The sequence below is a fragment of the Condylura cristata genome, unplaced genomic scaffold, assembly GCF_000260355.1.
Source record: "Condylura cristata isolate star-nosed mole 26May11 unplaced genomic scaffold, ConCri1.0 scaffold00009, whole genome shotgun sequence".
Lineage (NCBI taxonomy): Eukaryota > Metazoa > Chordata > Mammalia > Eulipotyphla > Talpidae > Condylura > Condylura cristata.
In genome coordinates this window covers 28,160,362-28,188,324 of record NW_004567110.1, presented here as the reverse complement: position 1 = coordinate 28,188,324, position 27,963 = coordinate 28,160,362, and the positions used below count along the sequence as shown (strand labels likewise).

The 27,963-nt window shown below is 41.7% G+C and overlaps 1 protein-coding gene across 2 annotated transcripts in view; it reads left to right on the top strand.

Annotated features, from left to right (window-relative positions):
* The first annotated feature begins 7,966 nt into the window (after nucleotides 1-7,966).
* LAPTM4B (lysosomal protein transmembrane 4 beta) overlaps nucleotides 7,967-27,963 on the top strand; it is a 41,723-nt gene continuing 21,726 nt past the window's right edge. The window contains exons 1-4 of one of the 2 annotated variants that reach the window (XM_012722809.1): nucleotides 7,967-8,276; nucleotides 25,073-25,157; nucleotides 25,922-25,995; nucleotides 26,314-26,436. In XM_012722809.1, coding sequence (XP_012578263.1) covers nucleotides 8,178-8,276; nucleotides 25,073-25,157; nucleotides 25,922-25,995; nucleotides 26,314-26,436 — 381 coding nt within the window. In that variant the 5' untranslated portion in view covers nucleotides 7,967-8,177. Of the gene's footprint in view, nucleotides 8,277-25,072; nucleotides 25,185-25,921; nucleotides 25,996-26,313; nucleotides 26,437-27,963 lie in introns of both variants that reach the window. The other variant, XM_004679706.2, reaches the window with a different exon arrangement.

The window sequence follows — 27,963 nt, the reverse complement described above, 5'->3', positions numbered from 1 at the left end:
CTAATTTGAAAGGAATTGCATTCCTGTTTATTGCAGCACTACTTACAATAACCAAGAAATGGAAACTACCAAATACACCAAAATAGACAGTTGGATGAAAAAGTTGTGGTATATACAATGGAATATTACTCAGCAAGCAAAAAAGACAAATTTATGCCATTTGCAGCTACATGGGTAGAGCTGGAAGCGATTATGCTAACTGAAATTAGAAAGAAAAAGATAAATAGGATGGTGGAATATAGAGAAACCAAACAAAAGGCCAAGAAAAAGTCAAAACTAACAAGCTGGTCATAGAACTGAAGCATATAGCAAAGGAGGTGGAAGGGGGGGGGCTCAAAACAAGGGAGAGAAGAACACAAGGGAACATGGTGATGGTGGCAAGAGAACTATGGAGACTACAGTGAAGCAAGGAAAAAAAATAAGAATGAAGTCAATATAGGTCCATCAAAAACATTTCCTCTGGATGGTCAAATAAGATAAATGGTATTTGTTAACATTCAGGGTAAGTATGTTGACCAGATATGGTGATTTACTCTATTCATTCTTCTTTCCTCACACACTGGTATGTGAGTATGCAAAACATGAAATGCAGCCCTCATCCATTTTTAAGTGTAAAATTCAGTGGCAGTAATTACATTCACAATGTAGTGCAACATCACCCCTGTCCATCTCCATAACTTTTTCATCATCCCAAACAGAAACTCTGTAAACATTAAACAATAATTTCCCATCCTCACCTCCCCCCCAAACTAGTAATAAGGTGAATCATACAGTATTTGTCCTTTTATAACTGGTTTATTTCACTTCATAATGTTTCTCAGGTTTATCCATGTTATAGCATGTATTAGAATTTCATTCCTTTAAAAATATTTTTATTATAAGAAGCACATAAAATAAAAAGACACATATATGGAAAATACCTCTTTTCCTCCTTTTCCAGTTTCTTAGCAACCACCATTCTGCTTTCTTGAACTTGACTACTTCAGGTTCCTCATAAATGGAATCAGGCTCTCTGCTCTTCCCAGATGGACATAGCAGCTCCCTCTCATGCCATGGCAGTGATGCCTGAGGCACCATGGTAAGTGTCAGAGGGAGCAGATTTGATTGAATTGGGCAACTGGTCACCAGGGCTTCTTTAAATTGTGGCAAAGTGGCCATCAATGACTACTTCATTGATCTCAACTACATGGTCTACATACCCTAATATGATTCCATGCACAGCAAGCTCAATGGCAAAGTCATGGCTGGGTGTGGGAAACTTTCTCTTAGTGGAAAGTTGATCTCCATGTTCTAGGAATGAGATCCTGCCAACATCGAATGGGGAATCCTTCAATACACTGAGAATGTCCTTACTGTCACAGTTCCATCCAGACCCCCTAGAAAAGGGAAGGAAACTAGAGAGCCCTGCCTTGTCATAAAGTATGCTGTACCCAACCAATAAATAACTAAATGGAATCAGAAAGTACTTGCCTTTTTTGTAACTGGCTTATTTCACTGAGCATAATGTCTTCACAGTGCATCCATGTTGTAGCATTGCCACAGGGCAAACCCAGGGGAAGGGCATGACCCAGTTTGTGAGTACTCACCCACGAACTTAAGAATAAAGCCAAAAGCAGATTTACATCAGGAGTGAGAAAGGGAGAGAGAAGAAGATGAGTTAGCCCGCACATGCAGGATGGCTGTCTTCCCAGCAGAGAGCCTCAGCTAGCAGATACCACGGTGCAAGTGGGAGTTATAGGAAGAAAGCAGCCTACCTGGTGGCTCCCCTCTGCCCCTGGGCCCCAGCAGCCCCCATGCACGGAGCCAGGGGGTGGAGTCTGGACCGCTCCACCTCTTGTCATCAGGCTGGCTATGAACACCACCCCCAGTGGGAGTCTGCTGCTCATTATTTCTCTTACGGCGTATTACATGATTTCCTACCTTTTTAAAGGCTGAGTAATATCCCACCTTACCTACGTTAGCTGGAGTAAATGTCTCAGTGGCAGTCAGACAAAGAGCTTACTAGATAGTCAAAGTGAGGATTCAAAACCTGGGAGAACAGATTTGGCGAGAAAGGGAGTCCACCAAGACAGCTGCTTCTCCAGCCTTCCCCCAGGTAAGATTTGGGATATAAAATGCTGAGGTAGGTGGTGGCCAGGGAGGAGAGGAGGAGAAATTTACACTTGGGACTAGCACTGGGCAGAAACAATTCTTTTTAAAAATTTTCCAGAACTACAGCAGAGGACTATGGGTGCTTTGGTGGTGGGGGAGCTGTGATGACCACACCTGCGAGGAGAATCCTGTATGATCAAAACAGACAATGGTACTTCAATCTAACTAAAAACAAATTTCCAAACAGGGTCATGTATTCCTTAAGCTTATTATTTTTGGTAGGTAATTTGGAGATAAAAGATCTTATCAGGAAATGTTTGCTTGGGATTTGAGGGTCTCTTAGGGGCTGCGGGGAGATTCCAGAGCTTCTGGGCAGCAATTTCTGTTGATTTGTGTCATGGCCGTGCTGACAGTGGGTGCCAGCATGGCAATACCTTTGGTCTGTTGACTCTTCTCTGCAAAACTTTTCCTTTGCCTCAAACTTGATTTTTCTTTCACACAGACATGTGTGGGTAGAATTCTGTGAATCCATTCTGGTGGATTGTAAATTATGTGAATTAAGGCTGCAAGTCCTTGTGAATAATGGTGTGGTGCTTTGGGTGGCAAAAAAGTATATCTCCCAGGACCCTGATCAGCTGGTTTTTGGAAATCCAGTTAAGGGAAGCTCTGGTAGAAGAGTGGAGGATGGGAGAAGGGTGAGCCAAGACATTCCCTTCTTCTCTCTGCTTGGGAGGTGTTTCCAGCAGAGGCAGCATGTCTAACTTCACCTGTGCCACCTCCATTGGTCACCCCTTTGTGCCAGGTCTCACCTCCAGCCAGGAGGGTGGTGGTAGTTTCCTTCCTGCTCTGCCAGCAGTTGGGTTACCTCTCTGTCTTACCTGTACTTTTTGCTCCAAAGGAGGGAAGATTGCCACCTGGGGATTGCACCTGGCGACAAAGTGAGCCGGAACTGTAGGAGGCAGCTCACAGAGCAGGCTGGGTGTGCTCAGTCAGGCTTCCAGGGCTTTCTGGGGATGGAATAGAGTAGATAATTGTTCAGACCTAAGGAAGAAAGGGAATCCCTTGTGTTAGGCATCTGGAGCCTCTGGTCTGGGATAGGTGCATTGTAATCTAGGCATGTGAGAGCCTGATAAAGAAGTTGGGTGGGGTTTAGCCAACTGTTTGTCAGAGGGAATTGGGTTTTTAAGCAATGACTTCAAAACTGGGTCAAGAAGACACTTGTGAAATATTTTATTATAGCAACCAATTTCCGGTATTATGCCATCCACCCCCATTTGAAATATCAATAGTAGTTTCTACTTTCCTGATTGAACTCTGACTGATATCGATGCATTTGATTGCAGTCCAAATTTTAAAGCACCAATGAATTAGATATAGTGCACCTTAATATCACTATTAATCAGAATACTGTTGCTTTATTGTTAGCTACACTATCCAGCACTAATGACTCCTTCTGTCCTTCTTTGTCCCTCTTGCTATTTTATGAGGAGGCAAGAATTGTGTCTTATGCACACATAACCTCCAGTCCAGAAACTGACTAGCCCCCAAGTATGTGCTTTAACAAATATGTGACTAATTACATGGGTCTCTGAGAGCATTTCAATCATGATTTTTGACTTCCATCTTGGCTGCAATTCAGCACTGAAGGCAGCTCCATGTTCCGACCTTCACAGTCCTGACCCCAGACTGGGATGGGTTCCAGATTCTTTAGTGAATCATCCAGCATACTACTTATTTTCTTTCACATACTCCTATGGAATTGGCATTTATCACAACCTTCATGAAAGTAGTTCTCTGTTATCTGAGAGAAACAAAAGGCAGCTATCACATTTTCTTTTTCCTGTTTAGTTCTGTTTTCAATTTCTGACAGAGATTGTGGGCTTATCTTCAGGGCCAGCTTCATGGTCCTGTACCAGGGAGGGCTCATGCTTAGATGAATGTTCCACTGTGGCCATCTTGAAATTCCTCATACATTTCAAACAAGAGACTCCACCTTTCCATTTTACACACACACACACATATATATATGTATGTATATCTGCATCTGTCACTTGTATGTACTTAAACTGGTGGCATTAATTTACCATTGATTCACATGGGTTTGATATTTAGGAAACCCTCTGTGATCCAGAGTTCCCCATTCTCTACAGGAAACATACTCCAAACCTCTCAGTGCAGGATAGCATGGAAAACTTCTCATTATGTTACCTCTTTCACCTACGTGGACACCCCTATTATTTCTTCAGCCCCATTACTCTGCCCCTCTCCTTTTAAAATGTTAACTCCTCACTATTAATACTGTGATTCTTAAACTTGTGAGTTTCTCATAGGTGGAGAGTATCTCATGTTCTCTGAGGTGGTAGCCATATTCAGCTCTGAGGAGGTACTCAGTAAGTTCCTGTTCATTGAATGAATGAATGAATGAATGAATGAACAGATCCCTGATTGTTTTGGAATGGATGAGACCTATAAGGTTTTCTTTTGCCATGTATATCTCACTTAGAGAGCAGTACTTTTATTGTTAAAGAAGAGATTCCACAGTCCCCTTTGGCATAGACACATGGATTCCTTTTTGCATGAAAGAAGCATTGCCTGCCTTCTTTCTTTGCAGGAAAGTTAAATTACAGAACCTTTTTGAAATTTTGAGAGGGATCCCAGGATCTCTTTTGGGATAAACTCTTATCCAGGTCAAGAGAGACCTCCCGACTCCTACCATTGCCTGGCGCTAAACAGCTCCCCCAGCAAGACACTTTTTTTTTTTTTAATTTTATAATAGTTTATTTTTACATATTTTTGTGCATTTTCCCATCTCACTTGCAATCCCCTTGGGCTTCCCATCACCAAATCACCTGTGTGCCATCACCATAGTCCAGTGTATTTCCCTCCCCCACTGTTTTGATCCCATTACCCACTGCACCCCCACAAAATGTCTCTGATATATAGCTGTTCATCATTATCATTATTTTCTCACCTGTTCCGTTATATTCCCGCTATGAGAGAAACCATCTGGTGTTTTCCCTTTTCTTTCTTGCTTATTTCACAAGCATGATCTTTTCCAGCTCCATCCATGTTGCTACAAGACACATGTTTCTTTTTTTTTGGTTGCTGAGTAATATTCCATTGTGTATATGTACTACATCTTTTTAATCCAATCATCCATTTTTGGGCTGATTCCATGTCTTTCCAATTGTGAATAAAGCAGCAATAAACATGGGGGGCTTCACCCTTTTACAGTCTACATTCTATTCACTGTTTATAAGACCCAACTGAAACACTAGCTCCCTACAGTTTCAATGTAATTAATCCCTTTCTGCTTTTCCACTGTATTTTGTTTTCTCCTGCAGGATACCTGTCATTCGACTGCCATAGTTAACTGTTGCCTAACTAGACTAAATTACAAATTTTGAGAGATTGAATAAAATGTTCTTGCCCTTGTAGCTGCTTTGTCTTTATGTTTTATATCAACTCACTACTCAAATTAACATTGGGTAATTTGTATTTCTAACAAAAAGACAGAAATATTGGTTACAGAAAAAAAGATTTAAAAAGGGAAGGAGAGTGATTTTATCCAATGAAAATAAAAATTTCCCCTAACTCACTGGAAAATGACTGAACTTGAAAGAAAGAAGCCAGGGATAGATGTAGGGAGAGAAAAAGTGGAATAAAAGAAGACAAGGAAAAGACCTAGGAGACAAAGAGGCATCAAGTCATTAAAGTACAAAGGATTTAAAGTGGTAATGGAAGCACCATGGAGACAGGGAAGAATGAGAGAAGTGTGAGTGGATGTCCGGCAAACATCATGGTTTTGGAGGCTATCTGGCCTTTGCTCCCGCAGAAATGGCACACACTAGTCCTAAAAGTGAGGCTCCTAGGTATGAAAACAAGGTGGCTTGTACTTGTTTTCATACTGTACTATGTAGTCAGCATTCCATCTAAATATGTTGCTGTTAGAAAATGAGTAAACCAGGTGTGACTAAGTTCCTTGAGAAACCTCTGCTTTTTTTGAAGCCAACCCTCATATTCTCTTGCATCCAAGTAATACTACTCAGAAGACACTGATGTTGCTCTACTTCAACTTTGCCTGCAGATGTATTATTTCTTTCTTCCTACCTCCTTTTTTATAGCAGTTTCCGCTACTTTTTTTTTTACCTAGAGTTATCTGGCAACTGCTTGTAAGTTCAGATCATGAATAGTAAGCTTTCTAAAACGTAGAATTCCCTTGAATAAATACGTCATTTACTTAATAAATATGAAATTTTGGTGGGGAAGGAAAGCAGGTAACTCTGAGAACTTGCTGGGAGTTTGATTTTCAAGGTAGCATGCCCATCCTGATTTTCCTATCTCTGTTCCTTCCTCAAGTGTTTGTTCTCTAGTTGCTTTTAAAGTCACTCTGGGTATAATTATATATTAACTGCAAGATCCAAGAGAGAACATTATCTGTAATGGGAAAGGAAATTAACTTGTATGAGAACTCAGAACAAAGCCTGAGACTTTTTGCCCAGTATTTCTGACAAACTCCACACTGATACTCCTCATTCTCAGTGGGGCTTGGGGCCCAGGTGCTGATCCCCAAAGGGCTCTCGGTTCTTGTCTGTGAGGAAAAGAATTTGCATCACCAGAGTTAGGCAGAAAAGCAAGAGATTTATTATCAGATAAGAAGTAGGACAGGAAAACTCTGAGCAGAGAGGGACCCTGTGAGGGGAGCTGGTGTTTATATAGGTATGGTGTGCATTGGGGTGGGGGTTCTGAATTTGGGTGTCTAGTATTATGTCTTGTTGACTGGTTGGGGCCTGCTGGGTCTCCTAAGTTACTTGGTCTGTTTTTCTTGGAAAGAGTTTTGGGTCCATTGCTTTGGCCATTGTGTGGGTCTTCTGAGTTTTTACGAGATTGGGCCACCCTGACCCTCACTGACTGCTGATTCCAAGCCTAACTTCCTTAGTTCTTTCTGACTAAGGATCTTGACCTGACATCTGGGGATAACTCATGCACCTTTAGGTTCTGGTTTAAGCTACACAGTAATAATAAGACAACTTTATGACCTTATAAAACCAACCATCCCCAAACAATCTTATCTAGCAGTCCTTTCTTCTTACAGAACATATTTGCACATTTAAATCCAACCAGTTTTTCTCCTCCTCAAGTCTGAAATGAAACTCTGACATGTGCTAATCATCTACACTGTTTGAGATGCTTTGCTTTAACTGTTACTAGAAGCCAATTTAGGACAAGAGCTCTCCGAGACAAAACACCAGATGGCAGGAAATAACTTCAAACTGGAGTCAGCTCATCTTTCAGTATCTCTTTAGCTGTGTGTTGTGTCCTGCAGAGACCTTGTGGCAGTATTGACTTGATGATTGTTTCTGTAGAGCTGCAGTCATGATTAAATGCTGGCGAAGGCCAGCGGGATGGCCTTGACACGCATTCTATTTTCTGGGAAGAGATTACTATCAAGTAATCTAACTGCGAACCTGAGACAGATTGCTCTTGGCTGAGCAGACAGTGATTCAAAGAACGGCTTTTGACCAGAATCATAAACTGCAGATTACCCTCCTCCAGTTTTCAAGATAACAACAGTGATAGTATTGCACCTACAGACTTCAAGACAGAAGTGGTAAGGAAGAAACTATCACCCAAGAATCTCAAATCTGTGATAGAGGTACACAATGACCCAATGAGACGGGGTAGGCCCAGAATTGCACCAAGAGCCGGACTCTGGGATCTGTCAGCGTGCAAGAAGGCGGACTTACTCGCTCCGGACTCGCAGCTGGCTGGACCCCGCCACTGGCTGGAGCCCCCGGGTGACATCACCGCCCGAGGCGCGGGTCACGTGGCCCACGGGCCGCCCGCCCCTTCGCGGGCTCCACCTCCTCCTTCTCCCGCCGCTCCCGGAGCGCCCGGTCCGACCGCGGCGGCCACTGGAGCTCACGGGGAGACGCCGGGCGAGGGCCGCGGGACCAGCGCACGCGAGGCGAGCGGGGCCGGGGCGCGAGCGGTCGGGGAGCTCGTAGCAGCCGGGCGGGCCGGGGGCCACGCGAGCGAAGCTCCTGCAAACTTGGGCGCGCGCTCGCACCTCTGCGGCCGGAGCGATGAAGATGGTCGCGCCCTGGACGCGGTTCTACTCCAACAGCTGCTGCCTGTGCTGCCATGTCCGCACCGGCACCATCCTGCTGGGCGTCTGGTACCTGGTGAGCGCCGCGGGTCGGGCGCGGGGCACCGCGCGGCTTTCACGCCTCCTGCTTCGGTCTCCGGGCGGGGTGGCGCGGCCGCTGGTAGGCTTAAAGTAGTATTGTTAGAAACTTAATTCTCCCTGCAAGCCTGGCCGCGAACCACCCCAGGCCCTCGCTCGGCCAACCTGTGGCGGGGGTCGGGTCCGGGCTGGAGACCTTTCCGGGGTCCTCGGTGGGCGGGGCGCGCGGGTGGGGAGCGCTGCGGCCCGGGGAGAAGCCGCGGTTTTCCCGTGTTCTCCGCCCTCGGCGGCCGGAGAACTCTGATATTATCTACCTGCGGAGCACGTGTCTCTTCCTTTCTTCTTTCCACCCCTGGGACTTTGTGTTTCGACAGGTGACTGACACGTTTTGCGGCCCCTGTGGTCAGGGCTTCGCAGTTCTGACCCCTGCGTTCCCATTCTCCCGGCCACAAGACTCATTTCCGTTGCTGTTCAGTTCCCGGCTCTCGTTTGCATCCCGAATTGAAATGGGAGGAGGGAAGAGGGGGATTCCTGTGACACTGTGGGGTTGATCCTTCTCATGCCCACATTTGTAAAGCCCTTACTCCGGGAAGGGATTTGCTAGGCTGTGTTTCACTCTGCATTTGACACCCATTTATTTCCCACGCATTGACAGAAGATCCGGACTTCTCTTGAGACACGGCAGGCAAATCTGATGATTTTTTGTTGTATTTTATTTACTTATTTTAGTATGGAGCTTTTAGGATCGTTTGGCCATTCGGGGCAGTAAGGCAACCTGATGGGATGCTGCCCCGTGCCTGCTTCAAGTTGATTGTGGGAACCCCTAGATTGCACCAGTACTGACTTGGATTCCTCTGCATTTTGGGTTTTGTGACATCATGAAGAAGAGTTAGATCTAAGCCGCTTTGCAGTCGGTATCACTGCATGATGAGGAAATACTTACAAAATGGCAATGGGATGGCATGTAAAGCTTTCTAGTGAAAATGAATTCTTAATCATCGGAATTTTTTGGTTACTTTTATTTAACTTTTTGATGTAATATGGACATCATATCAAATTGTGAACTCTGCGGTGCCGTTCTTAGCACAACATCTCTCCCATATGTTGTTCTCTGCTATTTATAGTTTGAAGTGTCCTTTGCCTATTCACAGGCCACATAATAGCAGCTTTTGGTCTTAAAGCTTGCAAACAGATCTTTGGTACCTGTGACTTCCAGTTGTGCAATGTGAATGCAACTAGAGCATCACCATATTGGCTCACCCCTGACTTTGCTAAAAGGCAAGAAATCTTTTTCGGAAATTTTGACTCATAGCAAAAGGATAGCAGAAAATAGGACTCTTTATTCATCTTCAAAACAGACTATTTTATACAAATGTCTACATCCTCCCTGAAAATGTTCAAATCTGCAGACTTGCAAGTACATCAGAGAATGTAATTTGTAAAATCTAGGGCACTGCATTAGGCAAATGTACTACATGATCTACTGGAAAGATAAATCTGCCTGAGCCCTGTTGTTGGCTGTAATCCAATCAGACAGAACTGGTGTGTTAAAAGGAGAGCACTCCCTTGCTTTGTCTACTGTCTGAGCATGCTGCTGCGGAAAGTACTTGACTGCTGTGCATGTTTTAGCCCTTACAACTATATCCTTTTGGAAGATGATTAGAAAGCTCTTTAGCAGAATCCAGTAGGATTGCCACTTTGGGTAAATCCTACTATGTGGGAAACAGTGTCAGTACAGGTGATGTATACAAATTCCTTTTGCCTTTCATAAAACTAAAGTTAGACTTTAAAAAAAAATCCTGAATTTCCTTCATATCTTTAAATATAATTTGGTTATCAAAAATGTTGGAGTACATGAACATTTTGAAGATGAAGGAGCCAGAGTCACTGAAAGAGAAGGTACCTCCTTCCCTGTTTCCATCACCCTGTCAACCTTCTGATGAAATGGGGCCAGTTATGAGAAAGGGGAGTTTTCCAAAGAAAAGGATAGAGCTATGGACAAGTAAGAGTCTCCTAGAACTCTTCCTTAAATTAGTCGGTTGTTTGTAATGCCATTTTGAAGTCTTATATTTTTAGGTTTTTTTTTTAATTACAAAAGTTTATTTTTACATCATTTTATACATTTTTTTTCCATCTCAATTGTAATCCCCGCTGGTTTCCCATCACCAAGTCATCCATGTGCCATCACCATAATCCCGTGCATTTCCCTCCCCCCACCCTGTTTTTGATCCCATTCCCCACTCCACCCCCGCAAAATGTCTCTGGTATATGGTTGTTTACCATTTTTGTTATTTTTCGTAAGTGGATCTTTTAAATGTGTTTCATGCAGTTAGTTCATTAAATTAACAAATGCATCAGCCTATTTAACTTACACCTTTAAGAAATTTTCCAAAACCCAAGAAATGTTACCTGTGTCTCTTACCAGCTAATCCCTTCTATAGGGAACCTCACACTCCATAGTGCATTTTATGTATTGGTGGATACATGGTATTGCATTGGATGTGTCCTTTTGTATTGGGTCTTAGCATAAAGCTTCTCAGAGTCATTCATGTTACTGGAATGTATCAATAGCTTATTTCTGTTTATTGCTTGAGTGTTACTTCATTATATGAATATGCAACACTTTGTTTTTTCATTTGGCAAATGATGAGCATTTGAGTTGTTTTGAGTTTGAAGTTATGATGGATTAAGCTACTCTGAGCATTCTGACCTACGACTTTTTGTGGATGTAAGTTTTTTATCTTGTGTAAAAACCTAGGCATGATTGCTGGTCATGAGTAAATGCATGTTTAACTTATGGAAAACTAGCAACCAGTTTTGCAAAGTTCCAGTTCCTCCAAAACCTTGCTATCATTTAGTGTTACTAGAGTTTTTAATGACCTTAGCTAGCATTTCTTTATAACTAATGATGTGGAATAGTTTATCTTTGCTTATTTGCTCATCAGATAACTTCCTTTGTGAAGTGCTAATTGTTGCCCTTTTACTGCTTTGTGAGAATTCTTTATATACTTTCTTTGTTACATATATATTACATGAATATCTTCTCCCAGTGTATCTGGCCTACTCCTTTTCTTAATTGTATATTTAGATGAATAGGCATTTTAATTAAGTCTTAATTTGATTAAATTCAACTTGTCAGTATTTTTCTTATGGCTAGTATGTTCTTAGAAGCATTTCTTAGACTAATCCTTTGCCTATCCAAGGTTCTATTTTTAGAAACTGACTTTAGCGTTTATATTTATGTCTGTGATTCATCTCAAAATAAATTTTGTGTTATGAGGTGAGGTAACACATCATTAAAAAGCACTTTAATCACTTAACCTAAAAGCAGCTGAATTATCATAACACCTGCAGTAACTACAAACAGTTTTAGAAAGTAGTCTAAGATACTGACCATTTTTACAGAGCATGAAGACTGATTTGCCCTGGCTTCCAGAGGGACCATGACATGAAAGAAATACTTGCAGAGAACTGGTTGCTGTGCACTTTACAGGAGTTCCTGCTCTTCTTCAATAAAACTTGTATTTTGAACCTGAATCCATCATCTTCCCCAAATTTCCCTTACCCTAGTCTTCCAGACTATTTCATCTATGTGGCTCCCAGTTCAAACCCTCTGTTCCTTTTGCTACTTTAATCTTTCTTTTATTCTGTCTCCATGTCCTTTTGATTTTTGCTGTATCTTCTGATTATCTTCTTATTATTTGTGGCTCTTTCTATTCTTGCTATACCATTCCCCTTCTTTAGGTTCTCACAAACACTTATTTGGCTATGATAATAGTCTCATAATTTGGCCTTCCTGGTGCTCTAAGGGTTAAATTTCAGCACTATCACTGCTGTGGCCTTTGATCCCTGGCCAGGGAGTTGACCCACAATTGGCACAGCCAACCCTTCTTATCTCCCCTGCTGCTCCCCTTGGCAGTATATTTCAGTAAATCCCTCCTGTTCTGCTCCCCACTCTGTCTCTGGTGAACCCCCCCCCCAAACCTCTGGCCTACACCCCAGTTCTTCTGTGCATAAATAACTAAATAAAACTTTTTTCTTAAAGTCCCATAACTGATCTCCCAGCTTTTAACCTTCCTGTCTATAATCTATTGTTCAAAGTCTGTTATAGGTGCTAAGAGTTATTTTTCTCAAACACAAATATCAACTTGTTATTGTCTTTAAAAAATGTTTTGGCTCACATGTCAGGAGCTCTATGTATCTTGTGACTTACATGTTACAAGCCAACTTAAATTGGCTTGTAACACAGTGGGTTTTCCATGTCTCTTGCCCTTTCTCCCATTCTTTTCCCTTTCCTCTTTCCTCTTTGAATACAAATGGTTTCCCTATTTGCAAGCCAATATGTTAAGTCTAACTCCTGAGATTCATTCTGATTTGACAGATTTATTTGTATACTCCAACCAAAGAGAAGCTAGTGCTATGGGACTAGAATATGCTGATGAGTTCAGGTCTGAGCTATTCTCCTGTCCTTGAACTATATAACTGATTAGGAGGGATATGAGCTGTAGTTAGGATTAACTTTACTCAAAACAGCAGTTCCCCAGCGGAGTAATGAGTAATTTCTAAAGAATCTGAGTCTGTTAACAGAGAAGGAAAAACATGTTTGGAGGACAATTATTTCATTGTTTTATCATGTGATTTTCTCAGTGTTTTTTAAGATGTGATAGTGATATTTGGAAACATCTGTCATATCCACCTGGGGTGGTTTCCCCTTTGTGCAGATAATACTTTTTATCATCATCAAGTGTATTTTAGAAAGTCTCTTGGCAGATACATCAAGAATGCCTTCTCTATGAGTCTACACTACTCATAGGGCAGTTGGCCATATATCAAGTTATAAAGGATGACAGGAGTCAGGGTGTCTGACTTCATTAACTCTATATTCTGACCTTTCAAATGATCAACTAGTTCATTTTTTAAAAAGATTTATTTATTTATGCATACAGAACTGGGGTACAGGCCAGAGCTGCAGGGGCAATGAGAGGGTTCACAGAGACAGAGTGGGGAGCAGAACAGGCCTACTGAAAAAGTACACTCCTGAGGGGAGCAGCAGGCAGGCCAGGAGAGGTCTGCCATGCCATGTGGATCACCTCCAGGGTGGGGATCGAACTCATGTGGAAGTGGCTTTAGCTTCTTAGTGCTGTGCTTTAACCTGCTAGTTGAGGGAGGGCCTCAACTAGTTTGTTTTTTGAACATCACAGCTTTCTTGTGTACACAGGACTGATGTTCTTTTTGTATCCTGAGACTTGCTGTTGTATCCTGAGATTTGCTGGTGTGATAACTATTGATTTTTACCTGGGGAGTAATACTGGGTAGTAAAACTGACATATTTGCAGAGTGACTGATAGTTTTCACTGGGTTTTCTCATTTGTTCTTATTTAGACCTCAAAGAAACCCTGCAATCAGGCCTGATAGGCAGTGTTAGTCTCATTTAAGAGTAATAGTTTATTGCTAGCTGTCAGATTCTATAACAAGGTCTGGAAAAACGGAGCAAAATTTGCACTTATTCATAGTACTTATGAAGTCTTATCACTTTGTGTCTTCCTTACTATACTAGGTTGTAAAAGATGAAATACTACTGGGCTAAAGAGTTTGGACTTTATTTTATAGGCAGCAGGAAGGCATAGATAAAAGTTCTTTTCAGCACAAATCTCTCAGTTGTTTATGGTATGAACAATAAGAATGGGAACTTAAAAAAAAGATTTCTAATGTTAAAATTTTGAAACCAGCATTATAACTTGACATCAATATATGCTCCATTAAGATTACACCAAAAGCCTAACCCCTGCTGTCTAGCATCCAAATGACCCTATATTGAAGTAACGTCACCCCTTCTAGTCACCACCATTATGGTCTTATAATCTAAGAGTTTATTCTTAATTTTTTTTTTTTTTTTTTTTTCTTTTTTTTTTTTTTATTCTTCCACATATATGTGATATCGGACAGTGTCTGTCTTCCTCCATCTGACTTACTTCATCAACATCTCCCTCCTATTCATTTTTTTAAAAGATTTATTTATTTATTCATATAGAACTGAGGTACATACCAGAGATGCAGAGGGTGAGAGGATTCACCAGCGACAGAGTGGGGAGCAGAACAGGCAGATCAACAAAGTACACTGCTGAGGGGAGCAACTGGCTGGCCAGGAGAGGGAGAGGTCTGCTGTGCCCTGTGGGTCAGCTGCCTGGCCAGGGGATGGAACTCATACAGTGACTGGTGATAGCTCATAGTATTGAGACTTCACACCTGCTCTACCAGAGAGGCCCAGGTTTTACCTTTATGCTAAGTGGCTGAGTAGTGGTCCATTTCACGTCATCTTTGCCTAGTGATCTGTGGATGGGCCCTTAAGTCATGACCACATCTTGGCTATTGTAAGTAATGCTGCAGCGAACACAGGAGAGCATGAATCTTTTTTAGTTAAGTGTTTTTTGTTTTCTTCAGATAAATACCCAAAAGTGGTTTAGCTGGTCGTGGTATGTCTATTCTTAATTTCTAGCGGCATCTGCATCCTGTTTCCCTAGGGTCACACCAGATTACAGTCCCACCCACCCTTGGGACGGCTCCTTCTCCTCCTACCTACCAGCACTTTTTGTTTCTCATCTCAGAGGTGTGGGGTGATATCTCATTGTGGGTTTGATTAGCATTTTACTAATAGCAAACAATGGTGACCATCTCTTCATCTGTGATTTTTCTTTGGAAAAGTGTTCAGCTCTTTTGTCCTTTTTGTTGTCGTGTGAGTTCTTTATTTTATATCTGAACCTCTTTTAGGATTTGCAGATCTCTTTCCCCATTTTTGTTCTGATGATGACTTCTTTCACGGTGCAGGAACTTTTTGGTTTGTCCCCATTTTGCTTATTTCTGCTTTTGTTTCCCTTGCTGTTGGAGAAAGCCCCACAGAGATTGCTAAGAGGGGGTCCTTGCCCTCTAGGGGAAGAATTTCCTGGAAGCACTACTTGTAGTTGAACCAGGCAAGGCTTTTTAAGAGACTGGAGACTCCTGCATGAGGGAGTCAGCTTGCCAAAGGAGACTAGAATCTTGCTTTAGGAAGGGAGTTCAGAGGAGGTGTTTAAAGTGGGGAGGGGAACAGCATCATAGCTTCTTTGGGTCGTGCTAAGCCAGGGCTTGCACAGACTGGTCACGTTCACCTGCGTGTATGTGTGTGGGCGCAGTCTCCCAGGGGTTATTAGTCAGGACCTCATGTTTTGTCTTATCAGGGTGTCTCATGGTCAGGGAATAGTTCAGACAGGGCTCTCCAGTTCATGATTTAGTCTGCCTGTTCAAACAAGACTGAGCAACTCCACCATGGGCTTGCAATTTCTTTACCCTGGGCTGTCTCCAAAGGAAACCCTCTGTTAATGTGTGGTGCCACCATGGGAACACGGCCCGTAGACTTGAAAGAAGCCCTCTTTGTGAACAGCGAGTGGAGGAAAGTTACATAGGAAAGACAGGAACTCTGGGACGTGTGGAATGTGGGGAGTTTCTTCCAATAGGTCCGGAAGGGGGCCTGGCAGTCAACCACAAGAATGTATACATTTCTGGAATATTTACTTATGCCATTATCCGTTTAAAATGGCCCGAGGGTGTCAGGCACTGATGTTATCGGCATCCTGTGAAGGAACAGAAGTATTTCCTTCGGCATTAGGCAACCCATCATCTGGGCCCCATGGAATGTAGCACAGGAGTCAAGTTGTTATTCTTAGTTCAGCCCTGACCACAGTTTGGGTACTTAAAAGCTTTTCCTGAGGATAGTCTGGTGAGTCCACAGAAGAGATAAGATTCTGGACTAAAGAGATCAAATCTCTGGGCCTGAACAATGCATCTTCTTCCAGCTGTGTTGAAAGAGGAGGTTTACCCTGTGGAAGGTCCTTTGTTGAGGTCTCAGTTTTAGTTACTCCACCTGTGATGTAGTGCTGCTGATCTAGGCATTTTTTTCTCTTTATCTGTAGTTTTTAAGGTGGCATTGGATTCTCCGAGATGTTATGTTTTTCTTTTTCATGAATATCTGCCTTTACCTCTATATATATGGTTTAGATAATGTTGCTGTAATAGATACAAAACTGCAGTATTTATCTAAGACTGGAGTTTATTTCCCTCTTGTTAGCTGACCAGTTAGGTTTGGCAAAAGTTTCCCCATGAGGCCACCCAGAGGCCAGGATGGAGGCGTAATGTGCGATCCTAAATGCAGGCTCCTCCTCTGGTTCTGAGGAGGCTTTTTCCTTTATCCTGGTCAGCGTGGCTTAATAGCTCAGTGGCACCATGTTTATGTTCCGGCCTGTGGGAAAGGAGAAATGGCTGTCCTGACAGTATTCCTCTTTCTGGAGTTTGCAAAGGGAACATCTCTTGCGTCTGCCCAGTCTCCAGACCTCTTTCTGAGAAGTCATGTTGGTTCTGTGTTGGAAGATTATGTAAGGGTGTCTGAGAGTGAAGGTCTGACCCCAACCAGATCCATTTGGAGAAACTGGGATTATTTCTGCTGGGGTGACAGTTGGTATCATTTTGCTTGCCAACCCTGTGTGATATTGACAATGACTGTTTGGAACATTCCCTTGAAAAGAATTTCTAGTCTACTGCCCGGGGATTGGTTAACAAATTGGCCAGGACTTGCAGCAGGGTGTGGTGGCTTTTGGGGAGTAACATGGATTACTGGAAAGAGGATTTATATTCAAAGGACCAATATTGGGTATCAGTTGAAAACAGATAGGATCTTGTGCAGGTTTCCTCTAGAGTCAGAGTCTTTATCTGTAGGTTAGTGTAATTATAATCACTCTCTATAGGGGAGGCAAAGCTGCTTTTGTAATATAACATCGTATGTGAAGTAGTGGTGAATTCTTTTATTTACTTATTTTTATTTTTATTTTATATTTTTTAAAGATTTATTTATTTATGCATGCAGAACTAGGGTACAGGCAAGAGGTGCAGGGTTGGTGAGACCATCCACCAGAGACAGATTGGGGAGCAGAACAGATGGAGCCATGAAGTACACTGCTGAGGCGAGCAGCAGGTGGGTCAGGAGAGGTCTGCCGCACCATGTGAGTCATCTCCGGGGCAGGGATCGAACTCATGTGGAAGTGGCTTTAGCTTCTTAGTGCTGTGCTTTAACCCACTGCACCACTAGGAAGGGCCAGTAGTGGTGACTTCTTAATTTAATTCCTCTCTCATGAGGAAGACTTGCTAAAAAAAATGGCACTGTGGGTTACACAGGTGAATGAGAAGGTTCTCACTGAATTTGTAGGAAACAAATCCCAACCATACACTAATTTGCCTATGGAAATGGGACTCTAATAGGACTCTCCCTGGTGGGGCAGTGGGTTAAAGTGCAGCACTATGAAGCTATCCGCAGCAGCCACTGCAGCTGGAGTTCCATCCCACATGGCATGGCAGACCTCTTCAGACCCACCTGCTGCACCCCTCAGCAGTGTATTTCAGTACATCTGCCTGTTCTGCTCCCCACTCTCTGGTGAATCCTGAATCCTCTCAACCCCCACACCTCTAGTCTATACCCCCATTCTTGTCTGCATACATAAATAAATTTTTGAAAAAAGGAAATGGGACTCTAAGGTACAGCTTCTACTTTACTGCTTAACTAACCTGGAGACTGGCTTTTGATTTACAGCTTCCAACATCAAAACATTGCCTGTAATTAAAATCGAACTCCAAGGACTGCCAAGAAGGGCTCATTTTTATGTTTTTATTTCCTTGACTTTTTGCTTAATTGTCATTCTTAGTCACTTAGTCTGGTACCCTAAAATTATTTGTGTTGTACTCTTTGTCTCTCAAGGTTTCAAAAGTCTGTTACTTTCAAGTGTTAAAGTTACCTTCCTGTGAAGTTTTTCAACTGCACCCCACTCCTCACCTAATTACTAGAGTAACAATTCCTTTCACTCTGTTGGAATACTTCTTTGACTATCTTCCAGCAAGGCGATAGGTTACCCTTGACAGGGTTTGCCATCATGTATGTGACATTTGCCATAGTGCCTGGCTTATATTTGTTGCCTAATTTTGGAACTGTATTAATGTCATAGCATTTATTCTACATTTTATTTGCCTGTTGATGTATGTTTATCCCGCTGGCTACTCATCCTGGGTGTGGGGACCAGGTCTCATTCGTCCTTATATAATTCACTTTTAGGCAGAACTTTGGACACACAGTAGGTGAACTCCTTTGTCAATTTCTTAGGCAAGTAGGGTTTTATGGTAAAGCTATTTTACCCTCAGACTAAATTAACCATACTTGTTTGAATTGGATAGCAAGTATCCAGAATTTATTTTATTAGAACAGGACAAGTATATGGGGGCTTATTTGAATAAGAGAGCATGTATAGATCAGAATTCTAACATTTGGTTTAAAAAAATGTCAAGAAAAGCCTTATACACCAGCTCGACTCCATGGCCTTGCAAGAATGTCAGAGGTACTGCTCAAGCTCTTAGTTCTCATTCATTCACTTTGGAATCAACAGATGTACCCAGGGGATCTCCTGGATCTCGGCCCAGTAATTCTTCAGTGTGGTGCTAGCTCTCTAATGTCTTTGTACATTGTTTATATTTTGTCCAGATTTTCTGGTTGTCCTCAGTCGGGGGATTGTTTTCTATTACATAGTTCACCATTATTGGAAGTGACAAATCTCTTAGTTGATTATTATTTTATCTTATTTTCCTCTGATTTTTCTCCCATTGCCAAATTTTGACTTGATGCCTGCCCAGATTTGCTTATTTTTGGTCATCTTCTTGCTGTTGTTTCTCTCTAGAGATTCAGGCTTAATAATATTCTGTGACATGTTTTATATTAAATATGTCTTTGAAATTTTCACTGACTCTAAAAATAATTATGCTCACCAGACATTATGGACAATTTTACACCAATGGTATAATACTTCTTAAAGTACAAGCCTTCTGCAAACCTGGCATGTTTTATTTTTATGCAGTCAGTCTATTTTTTCCTTTTTCTGTTTAAAATACCTTTATATTTCAGAGCAGTTTTAATAAGTTCACAGCATTATTAATCAAAAGGTACAGATATCTCCCATACATCTCCTGTCCCCAACACAAGCATAATTTATCCCTTGCCAGGGTGGAATTTTTGTTATAGTTGATGAACCTACACTGGCACATTATTATCACCCAAAGTCCATAATTTACCATCAGCCTCATACTTGGTATTATAAATTCTGTGGCTTTGGAACAATTTATAATGACATTTATCTACCAGTATAGTGTCACTGCTCTAAAAATCCTGTGTTCTGCCAATTAATCCTTTCTTCTCCCGGTATTAGCAACTACTGATTTTTTTTATTATCCTGTACTTTTGCTTTTCCAAGTTGACTTATATTTGGAATTATTTAAAATACAGCCTTTCTGATTGGCTTATTTCACTAGAAGAGTTACATTTACTCAGCAGATACTCAGTGATTAATGAGAAAACAAGTAATATGCACCCAGTATATGTATTTTAGTGTTGTTAGTCTAGTTTATACAAGTGAGCATCTATAAACATAAACCATAAAGTTGGAATCATGTAACCTTTTTATACTGCACTTTTATTTACTACTACACTGCAAAATTTCTTGTCAATTAATATTTAAATAGTTTGAATGCTTATGTGGGGTTTTATTATTTGGTTGTAACACTTGATTCAAGTTTTTATTATAGATAAGTTTGCAATGATTATATTTAGACACAAATTTGTGCAAATTTCTAATTGGTGCAACTTTCTATGGGTATAAGTGTTCTTCAGGTTCTCTTATTGGGGCTTTAAAAATGTGAGCTGGTGATTACAATTTACATTTCAGTTGTTTAGATTCCAGCTGCAGGTCTCTGTTCATTTAGGCTCTGACACACGATTTCAGAGTGAAGAGCACTTTGAGTCCCTGAAGTATATACAAGGGCCTAACCCCACTGAAGCACTGAGACAGAAGCTGAATTTATTTACATAAGGAAGTAATCATTGTTAAGAACAAGGGGGGGAAAAATGTAACACCACAGGCACACTTTGTAAATAGAACTGGGACAGCTTGTAAACAACCTACAAAAACAGACAAAACCAAAATGTGAGTGGGGGAACATTAACTGAACAAAGAACAAAAGAATATAAATATGCCCCTTTTTTTATGTTTAGATTAACTGTGGTCATTACATCATCTGCTCCTGGCAAGTTTACCATCTCCTTGGTTCTCATCTGTGGTGAAATTTCATCCTTGGTCAGAATTGATGGTTTGGGTGGTTTCCATTTTCTCTTGTTGGGGAAGTACTTCTTAAGAACCCAATGTTTTTTGGGCTTTGACTTATTTTTGACCTTTTCAATATGACTGTGTGTAGTATCTACTGCAACTACTTGTACCCAACCTCTTTGCACAGACCTGGGACCTCCTCTGTTGTCTTCAATATCATCCATGATACATCAGTTCCAACTTAGCAATTAAGGCTTTACACAGTAATCAGTAAATAGATGTCACAGACAGATGTTCTGTTATGAACATTTCCCGGTGTGATTAAAAGAGCACAATGATGCTTCATTTGTGATGTGTGAAGACCTTACCACCATATCTCTGCTTAGCCTATGTCTGTTTTCTTTGGGCTATTTCCTGAAAAACTAGGCCACTTGGACTTGGCCACAGGTCGTGGTTTGTGAGCCCAAAGAGAAGGGCCAAGGGGGTAAAAAGGGGTACAAGGTAGAGGACAATAGTTACTGGAATAGATAGAGCACAGCCAAGTAAACCCTGTGGAGGCCTTCCTTACACACTCTGGAGTGTGAAGAAAATACCAGTTGAGTGGTAACCAAAATTCTCTTGTCAGGGGCATGACCATGTCGGGGATGGGGCAAGAGAGAGCAGGAATGAATTTAAAGCTGGAAACTGGGTGCTCAGAACTTGAGTAGCAAACAGAGAAACAGAGAACAAACCTGAGTACCAAAGGGTGAATAAAAACAGGGTGAGCAGGCCCTCCCTCCCTGGTGCTGCAACAGTTTAAAGCTCAGCACTATGAAGATGTCTACAGCCACTGCAGCATGAGTTTAATCCCCAGCCAGGGCGCAGCAGACCTCTCCTGAACCGCCCACTGTTCCCCTTGGCAGTGTATTTCAGTCATTCGTCGTTCTGTTCCCCACTCTGTCTCTGGTGAATCCTCTTACCCCCCACCTCTGGCCTGTACCTCGGTTCTTGAGTGTATAAATAAATAAAATCTCTAAAAAAAAAAAAAAAGGTGAGCACCTGATGGACAAACTGAATGAGAATTAGTTGGACATCCTGGAAAGCACACTGTGTCTAAAGGCAACTTCGTCATAGTCCCCCAGGCAGTCTTCTTTTTGCTTGAAATCTCTGAGTTTTGTTTACTTATGTTATCTTTACATCTGTTACCAAGGCTGCAATAATCCCACCTCCATGTTGAAAGGGGTTCAACATGGACTTTCCCATATATGATCGAATTTATAAAGTGACTTAACTTCTCATACTGACTCATAAGATGACAGCCTCACAGAGTTCTCATAAGACTTACTACCTTTCCGCCAGAGTATGCAGTGGTCCCCAGGTTGGTTTCTTACCACATTTTAGCCCGCTAGCCTCGTCCAGCATGATCTTCCTCATGCCATAGCTCTGTTCACATCCCATCTCGCCTGAGACACTGCCATTAAGACATCTTCATGAGCTATTCAGATAAAGCCAGGTTTTGAGAACTCTGAACCATCCAACCCCAGCCTGCATTTCTAACGTCCGCCTCTAACACTCTCCTTCCGAGACTGTTCTCACCGAGCTGAACTACTTGCTCTTCTCAGTGTAGGTCCTTTCCCAGTGACCCCACTCATACTCATGCCTTTGAGGTTTCAAAGCCTTGCTTTCCTGGTCCCTGTCTGAATGCTACCATGTTTATTGAACCTTATCTTTCTGAGCTTCAGTGATTTATGTTCTGAACTCTTGTTGTGCTTTCTGCTTTATCCCTTGTGTTATTTGGGTACACAATTTATTTAACCTCATTTTCTGAGTCCTGGAGAGTTCTTCCAGTGTCTGACATGCTGTAGGCAATTAGTAAGTGTATTAGAAGTAAACCTGGCAAGGGGATAATATTGACTTGGTTAAGAGGACAGGTTCATTGGAACTCTGAGGGTAAGAAAACAGCTCAATAGCTGTTTTGAAGGATCTAGAAAACGGGTAATTTTATGTTCTCAGAAAAGAACTCGTATATGTTTCTTGTTGATGTGTGAAAAAGTAGGGGGCTCATTTGAGTGGCTTTTTTACACTAGCATGTTTTACTCAATTTGTTCATTTGAACTGAGTCAGATTGTATTCTTCCCTCCCTTAGAGTCTCCCTGGGCCTCTTGTTTTACCGAGAATAAAATCCAAGCACCATAGCTGGCCCTAGGAGATCCCTAAGTCTGGCCTGAATTCCCTGAACAAGACTCACTGCACTACCTTTTCACCTTTATATCTACGTGCCTCTGTTTACTAAACTTTCACCCCTGAATCTTTAATTTTTAGCTTTCTTTGTCAGCCTTAAAACCCCATTTCAGTAACAGCACGGAATACTTTGCCTTTGTCTGGCACTTTCTCAAAAACAGTCCTCTTGCTATTTCATCTGGTCTTATTTCAGCCTCTCAGTTTTCACTTGCCCTTTTCAAAGAGAGGTGTATAGGAGAATGCAATGCTACGAGCACTTGACCGTTTGTCAAAGAACATCATTGCCAACATCATATGCCAGTGAATGGGGCTTGGAGTGTGGAAGGTGGACGCCAGGGGCTCTCTGTACTTGTTCAACATCAAGACCAGAGTCAGGCAGAAAAGGAAGCAATTTACTGTCAGATAAGAAGTAGGACAGGAGAGCCCTCTGAACAGAGAGGTGTGCCAAGTGGGTAGTCACTGAGGGCCAAGAGGGAGTTTATATGTGTATAGTGAGCGCTGGGTGGGGGTTCAGAATTGGGGTATGCGGCCTTGTGTCACTTGTTCATTGGATGCGGCCCACTGGGTCTCCCAGGTTACTTGGTCTGTTTTCCTGGAAACATTGCTTTGGCATAATGTGTGTTTTCTGAATACTGAGTTTTACTGGGTTGGGGCGCCCTGACCCTACCTGACTGCCTGCAACCAGCCTAGCTAACTTCCTCATGCACCTTTTGTGGGACTAGCTCATTGCATCCTATAAGCTTTAGATATGTTCTGAAAAATATTCTTCAAATAGAGTTTTGCTAATCACTCTCTTAAAAATGTGCTAAGAAGTTTATTGGGTCTTTAAAAAGAAACTAAAAACTGGCAGTTTTAAAAAACACCTTGGGGAGGGTGATTGGAGAGTAGGAACAGGGTGATTGGAGACTTTTCATGAGATAACTTTCTCTACCTTAACTATTAACCACATACTTGGAGGATTTAGTAAGGAAGATGTGTATTCTCTAGATGTTTATTGTCATTATATATTTTCTCCCCCAAAGGTCATATCAGACAGTTTGAATAGAGGGGAAAAAAAGAGCCATTCCAAATCCTGCAATTGTGAAACAACCTCTTGACCTCTTGGAATTACCATTTCAAAATGGGTTCTGGAGTGGATCTTTTCTAAAATAACCTGACTCTCTGAATCTCTCCTGTAAATAGATTATTTCCAAATATGACTTCTATAATAGTTTCTGCCTTTAATAAAAGAATCTTCTCTACATAGGATGTATACATCTTTTTTCCCCTCCATTTTGACAAGAGTAAAACATAAGTCTCTTAAGTTTCTAAATTTAGTAAAAAGTAGAAATAACAAATCTCAGCCTAAGCCTCACTTAAGCTCTAGAAGCCTGCACCTCACTCTATCCCCGATTAGAATTGGACTTATGTGTCTCATGGAGCAAGGGCAGTTAGAAAGAATAAAGGAAATTATAAATGCAAAGTAGAATGGTCAGAATTTGCATTTGGTTGGTTAGGGGATAAGGAAGATGGTTAAGCCCAAAGAGAGTCAGCTGTCAGTTATGAGCAGGAGACAACATGGATTCAAATCTTTCTCTCCAGTTTCTTAGCTGCCTGAGTTTGTTCTTAACCCTAAATCTCAGTTTTCTCATCTACAAAATGGGGATAATTTTAGTACTTCATTAGGTAATTGTAGAGCGTAAAGAGGGAGTCTACGTAGAGCACTTAACATAGTACCTGAGTACTATGCCACTTTCTTAACATAGTACCTGAGTACCTGCCACTTTTAATTATTACTAGTGATGCTACTTTTTAAGATAGAGAAAGGAGGAACAGAGGCAGGAGTGCTAAGAAGATGATAGCCACTTAGCTGAGTTTGAAGCCCCTGAGGAGTAGGTAGTCCGCAATAGCCAGAAGATAAAATGTGGGCCTGGAACAGGAAGGGGCTCACATGTGCTGTTGCCGGAGGAACTGTTCTGGCTCTTGAAGTTGCTTTGTATTAATTTTCCAGAATCTCCTGAAGCTCTGATCTTTTGAGCTGGTGAAGAATGTCCGATCATCTGAAAAAATCTGTGGTTGCTCACTAGAATGTGCACGATGCCCGAGTGTGCTTGAGCTTTCACAGCGGCGGGTGGTGGGCTACTTTCAGAGCGCACTGCTGAGGATGCCTGGCAGAGGAAGGCAGTGAGGGGAAGTCCAGCTGGTGTCCACATGCTAGGCCATGCATAGGCCCTAGGCCTTATCTGGATGGACTGATGTGTGTCTGCCTTGGTACTGTTCCTCTCCCATAAGGAGTGGGATATAGTTGAAAATTAAGCATTTGTTGAAGTCAAACTCAATGTAGCCAACATAAATTCAATGTAGCCAACATAATTTTCTGTAGTCTCGACCACTTCCTGGAGTTATTTACATTTTTTCTTTCTTGTTGCAGATCATCAATGCTGTGGTGCTGCTGATTCTGTTGAGTGCCCTGGCTGATCCAGATCAGTACTACTTTACAAGTTCTGAACTAGGAGGTGACTTTGAGTTCATGGATGATGCCAGTAAGAACATCACATAGCAATTTAGATATTTTGGTATTTTCAGGAATAGGGAATCAGGCTTCCAGTTCTTCTTCTTCTTCTTTTTATTTATTTATGCATACAGAACTGGGATGGGGTACAGGACATGGGTGCAGGGGGTGAGAGGATTCACCAGAGACAGAGTGGGGAGCAGAACAGGCAGACTGAGGAAGTACACTGCTGAGGGGAGCAGTGGGTGGATCAGGAGAGGTCTGCTGTGCCATGTGGGTCACCTCCCTGGCCGGGGATTGAACTCGTGTTGAAATGGCTACAGTTAGCTTCATAGTGGTGTGCTTTAACCTGTTGCGCCACCATGGAGGGCCCTTGAGAAACACAAGTTTATAAAATGTAAGTCAGACTCACATATTAGAGAACTAACTAATTCATTTTTTATATATATGTATAATTCTGTGGTGGAAAGATATATATATTTTTAAATACTCATAACCATTATCTATTTTTTTAATAAACTTATGTGTAAGTCAGTCTCTTAATTAGACATTAATATGATGTCTAAAGTGTCCATCTTTGGGGCACTTAACTTCCATTAACTCTCATCTTCTCAAAACCCAGAAGAACTCTGGTGGTTTACTTAATATAAAGTTCTCACTTATAATAGGTTTATAAACAGAATGCGTTTGAGGAAAGACCACAACATGTTTAAACAGTATTTCTATTACTGATTGTCTTTTGTGTTGTTGTTTTTACTTTTTTGGCAGAAATGTGCATTACTATTGCAATTTCTCTTCTCATATTCCTGATATGTGCAATGGCTACTTACGGAGCATACAAGGTAAGCAGCTTTGGATCTGTGCCTTACATGTGTAATCTGTAAGGAGTAATTACTGTTTCCTATAAGAATATTTGCAAGATGAAATCTCTCCCTACTGTTAGGCACTTTTGGGAAAACCAGTATTCTAGTATCAGAAGTGTTCACTGAGACTCGTCTGTTGACCACTTCTCTCTGGCATGCCAGTTGCCATCATGACCTGGCTCAATGAATTTCTATTCCTCCATTTCTGGTTAGATTAAGAAAAGATTTCCCTGAATTCATCCAGACAATGTTTTGTAATACTGAACACACACATGTCTTGTTTTCTCTCATGTTCAGCAACACGCGGCTTGGATCATCCCGTTCTTCTGTTACCAGATCTTTGATTTTGCCCTGAACACCTTGATTGCAATCACTATGCTCGTTTATCCAAACTCCATTCAGGAATTCATCCGACAGCTGGTATGTGGCAAACGCAGTTACTGTTTGTCTTCACGGCTCTGGTGGGGATCAGAGCTGTGGGTGAGAGGCAGCCTTACACACACATTGTGTGCTTTTCCCTCACATTCCCGTTACTGATTAGAAATGCTTGAATGAAAAAAAAAAAAAAGCTTGAATATTACCTTGAAGATAAGACTTTTAGTTTCTTAGAATGCTTTTTGGGAAGATTGAGATAGCCTGAGAAAAGGAATCTGGGCTCTCTCCTGAGGCAGGTAAGCTGGAGACTATGATGATAGCATGAGATTCATTACTGAATTACAAAAGGTATTACAAAGGTACTGATTGTCTTATGTTAGTAAAATACAACGTTCTCATTTATTAGCAAAAGACGGCTTTTGCCTTTGCTGTTCTGGAAAAGGTAGAACTCTACAATGGATCATAAACTTGTTTAGCCATGGAAACCCTTTTTTTCCTCCAAGTATCTTTTTGGAGCTCGTTTTCTCTTAAATGTCCATCCTCTGTGCCACATAAGCAAATATCGGTGACTGAGCATTAAGAAGTGTGTGGCAGTTATGAGATCAGAAAACCTCCATGTCTTCCATTTTTTAACTTTTATAAAGGGTGAAAATTTTAACATTTAATTTCTCCAAGAAATTTTAGAATGTTTTAAATGGAAAGAATTTTCACTCTTTGGAGATTTTAATAGTAATGTCTAAGCATGGGGGGAAGGGCTAGGCTTTCCTGGGATGTGAGAGCTGAAGTGGGGGGTTCAATGTGACAGTGAGGTCAAGAAATTCAGTGGGAAGAGAGACATGGAGAGGGTAGAGGGGTTGGGGCGGGAACGGGGAGATGACCGCTTCCCTTTATTTTGGGAACAGGACCATGTTTGGATAGAATGTAGTATTGAGAATTTTTTTGTATTTCCCATGTACTGATTTGACATGTTATCCCTAGTGGCACAGCCAAGTGTTTCTGCGGGAAGGGACTTATCTTTGACAAGCAGGTTCGAATTACCTCTGTCTTTAAAGATCTGGGTTTTTAACTGTGTAATGAAGATTTGGTATTAGGTTCCTGAGTCAACCTTGGAAGCTCAGGGGGAAACATAATCTCAGCTTAGACTGTGTGTGAGGGGATGGGTATGGGAGGGTGACTCTGGGTAAGGTAAGCAGTGCAGCAGCCCCAGAACTATTTGAATAGAATATTGTGTGCTATGTCCCATCTATGACAGAGATTTGAAAGGAATTTAAAGCCTAATGTGTAGGCAAGCGTGTAGAACATGAGAATACTATCTACACTTTTCATTATAATGCTGTATTATAATGCATTATAATACTGCCTACTCATCTGCGTTGGATGACACAAGCTATGCAACCTCTGTCGTCAGACACGGTCCGGATGGAGGGGAATTGCTCTGAAAAATCAGACTTTCCACGCTAACTCATGTTATGACCTCCCTTTTTTGTATAATCATAATATCAAAATATTCTGAGCCACTTTCAGCTTACAATTGGACTGCCTAGGCCGCACAAGTCCTGCCTGCCTTGACAA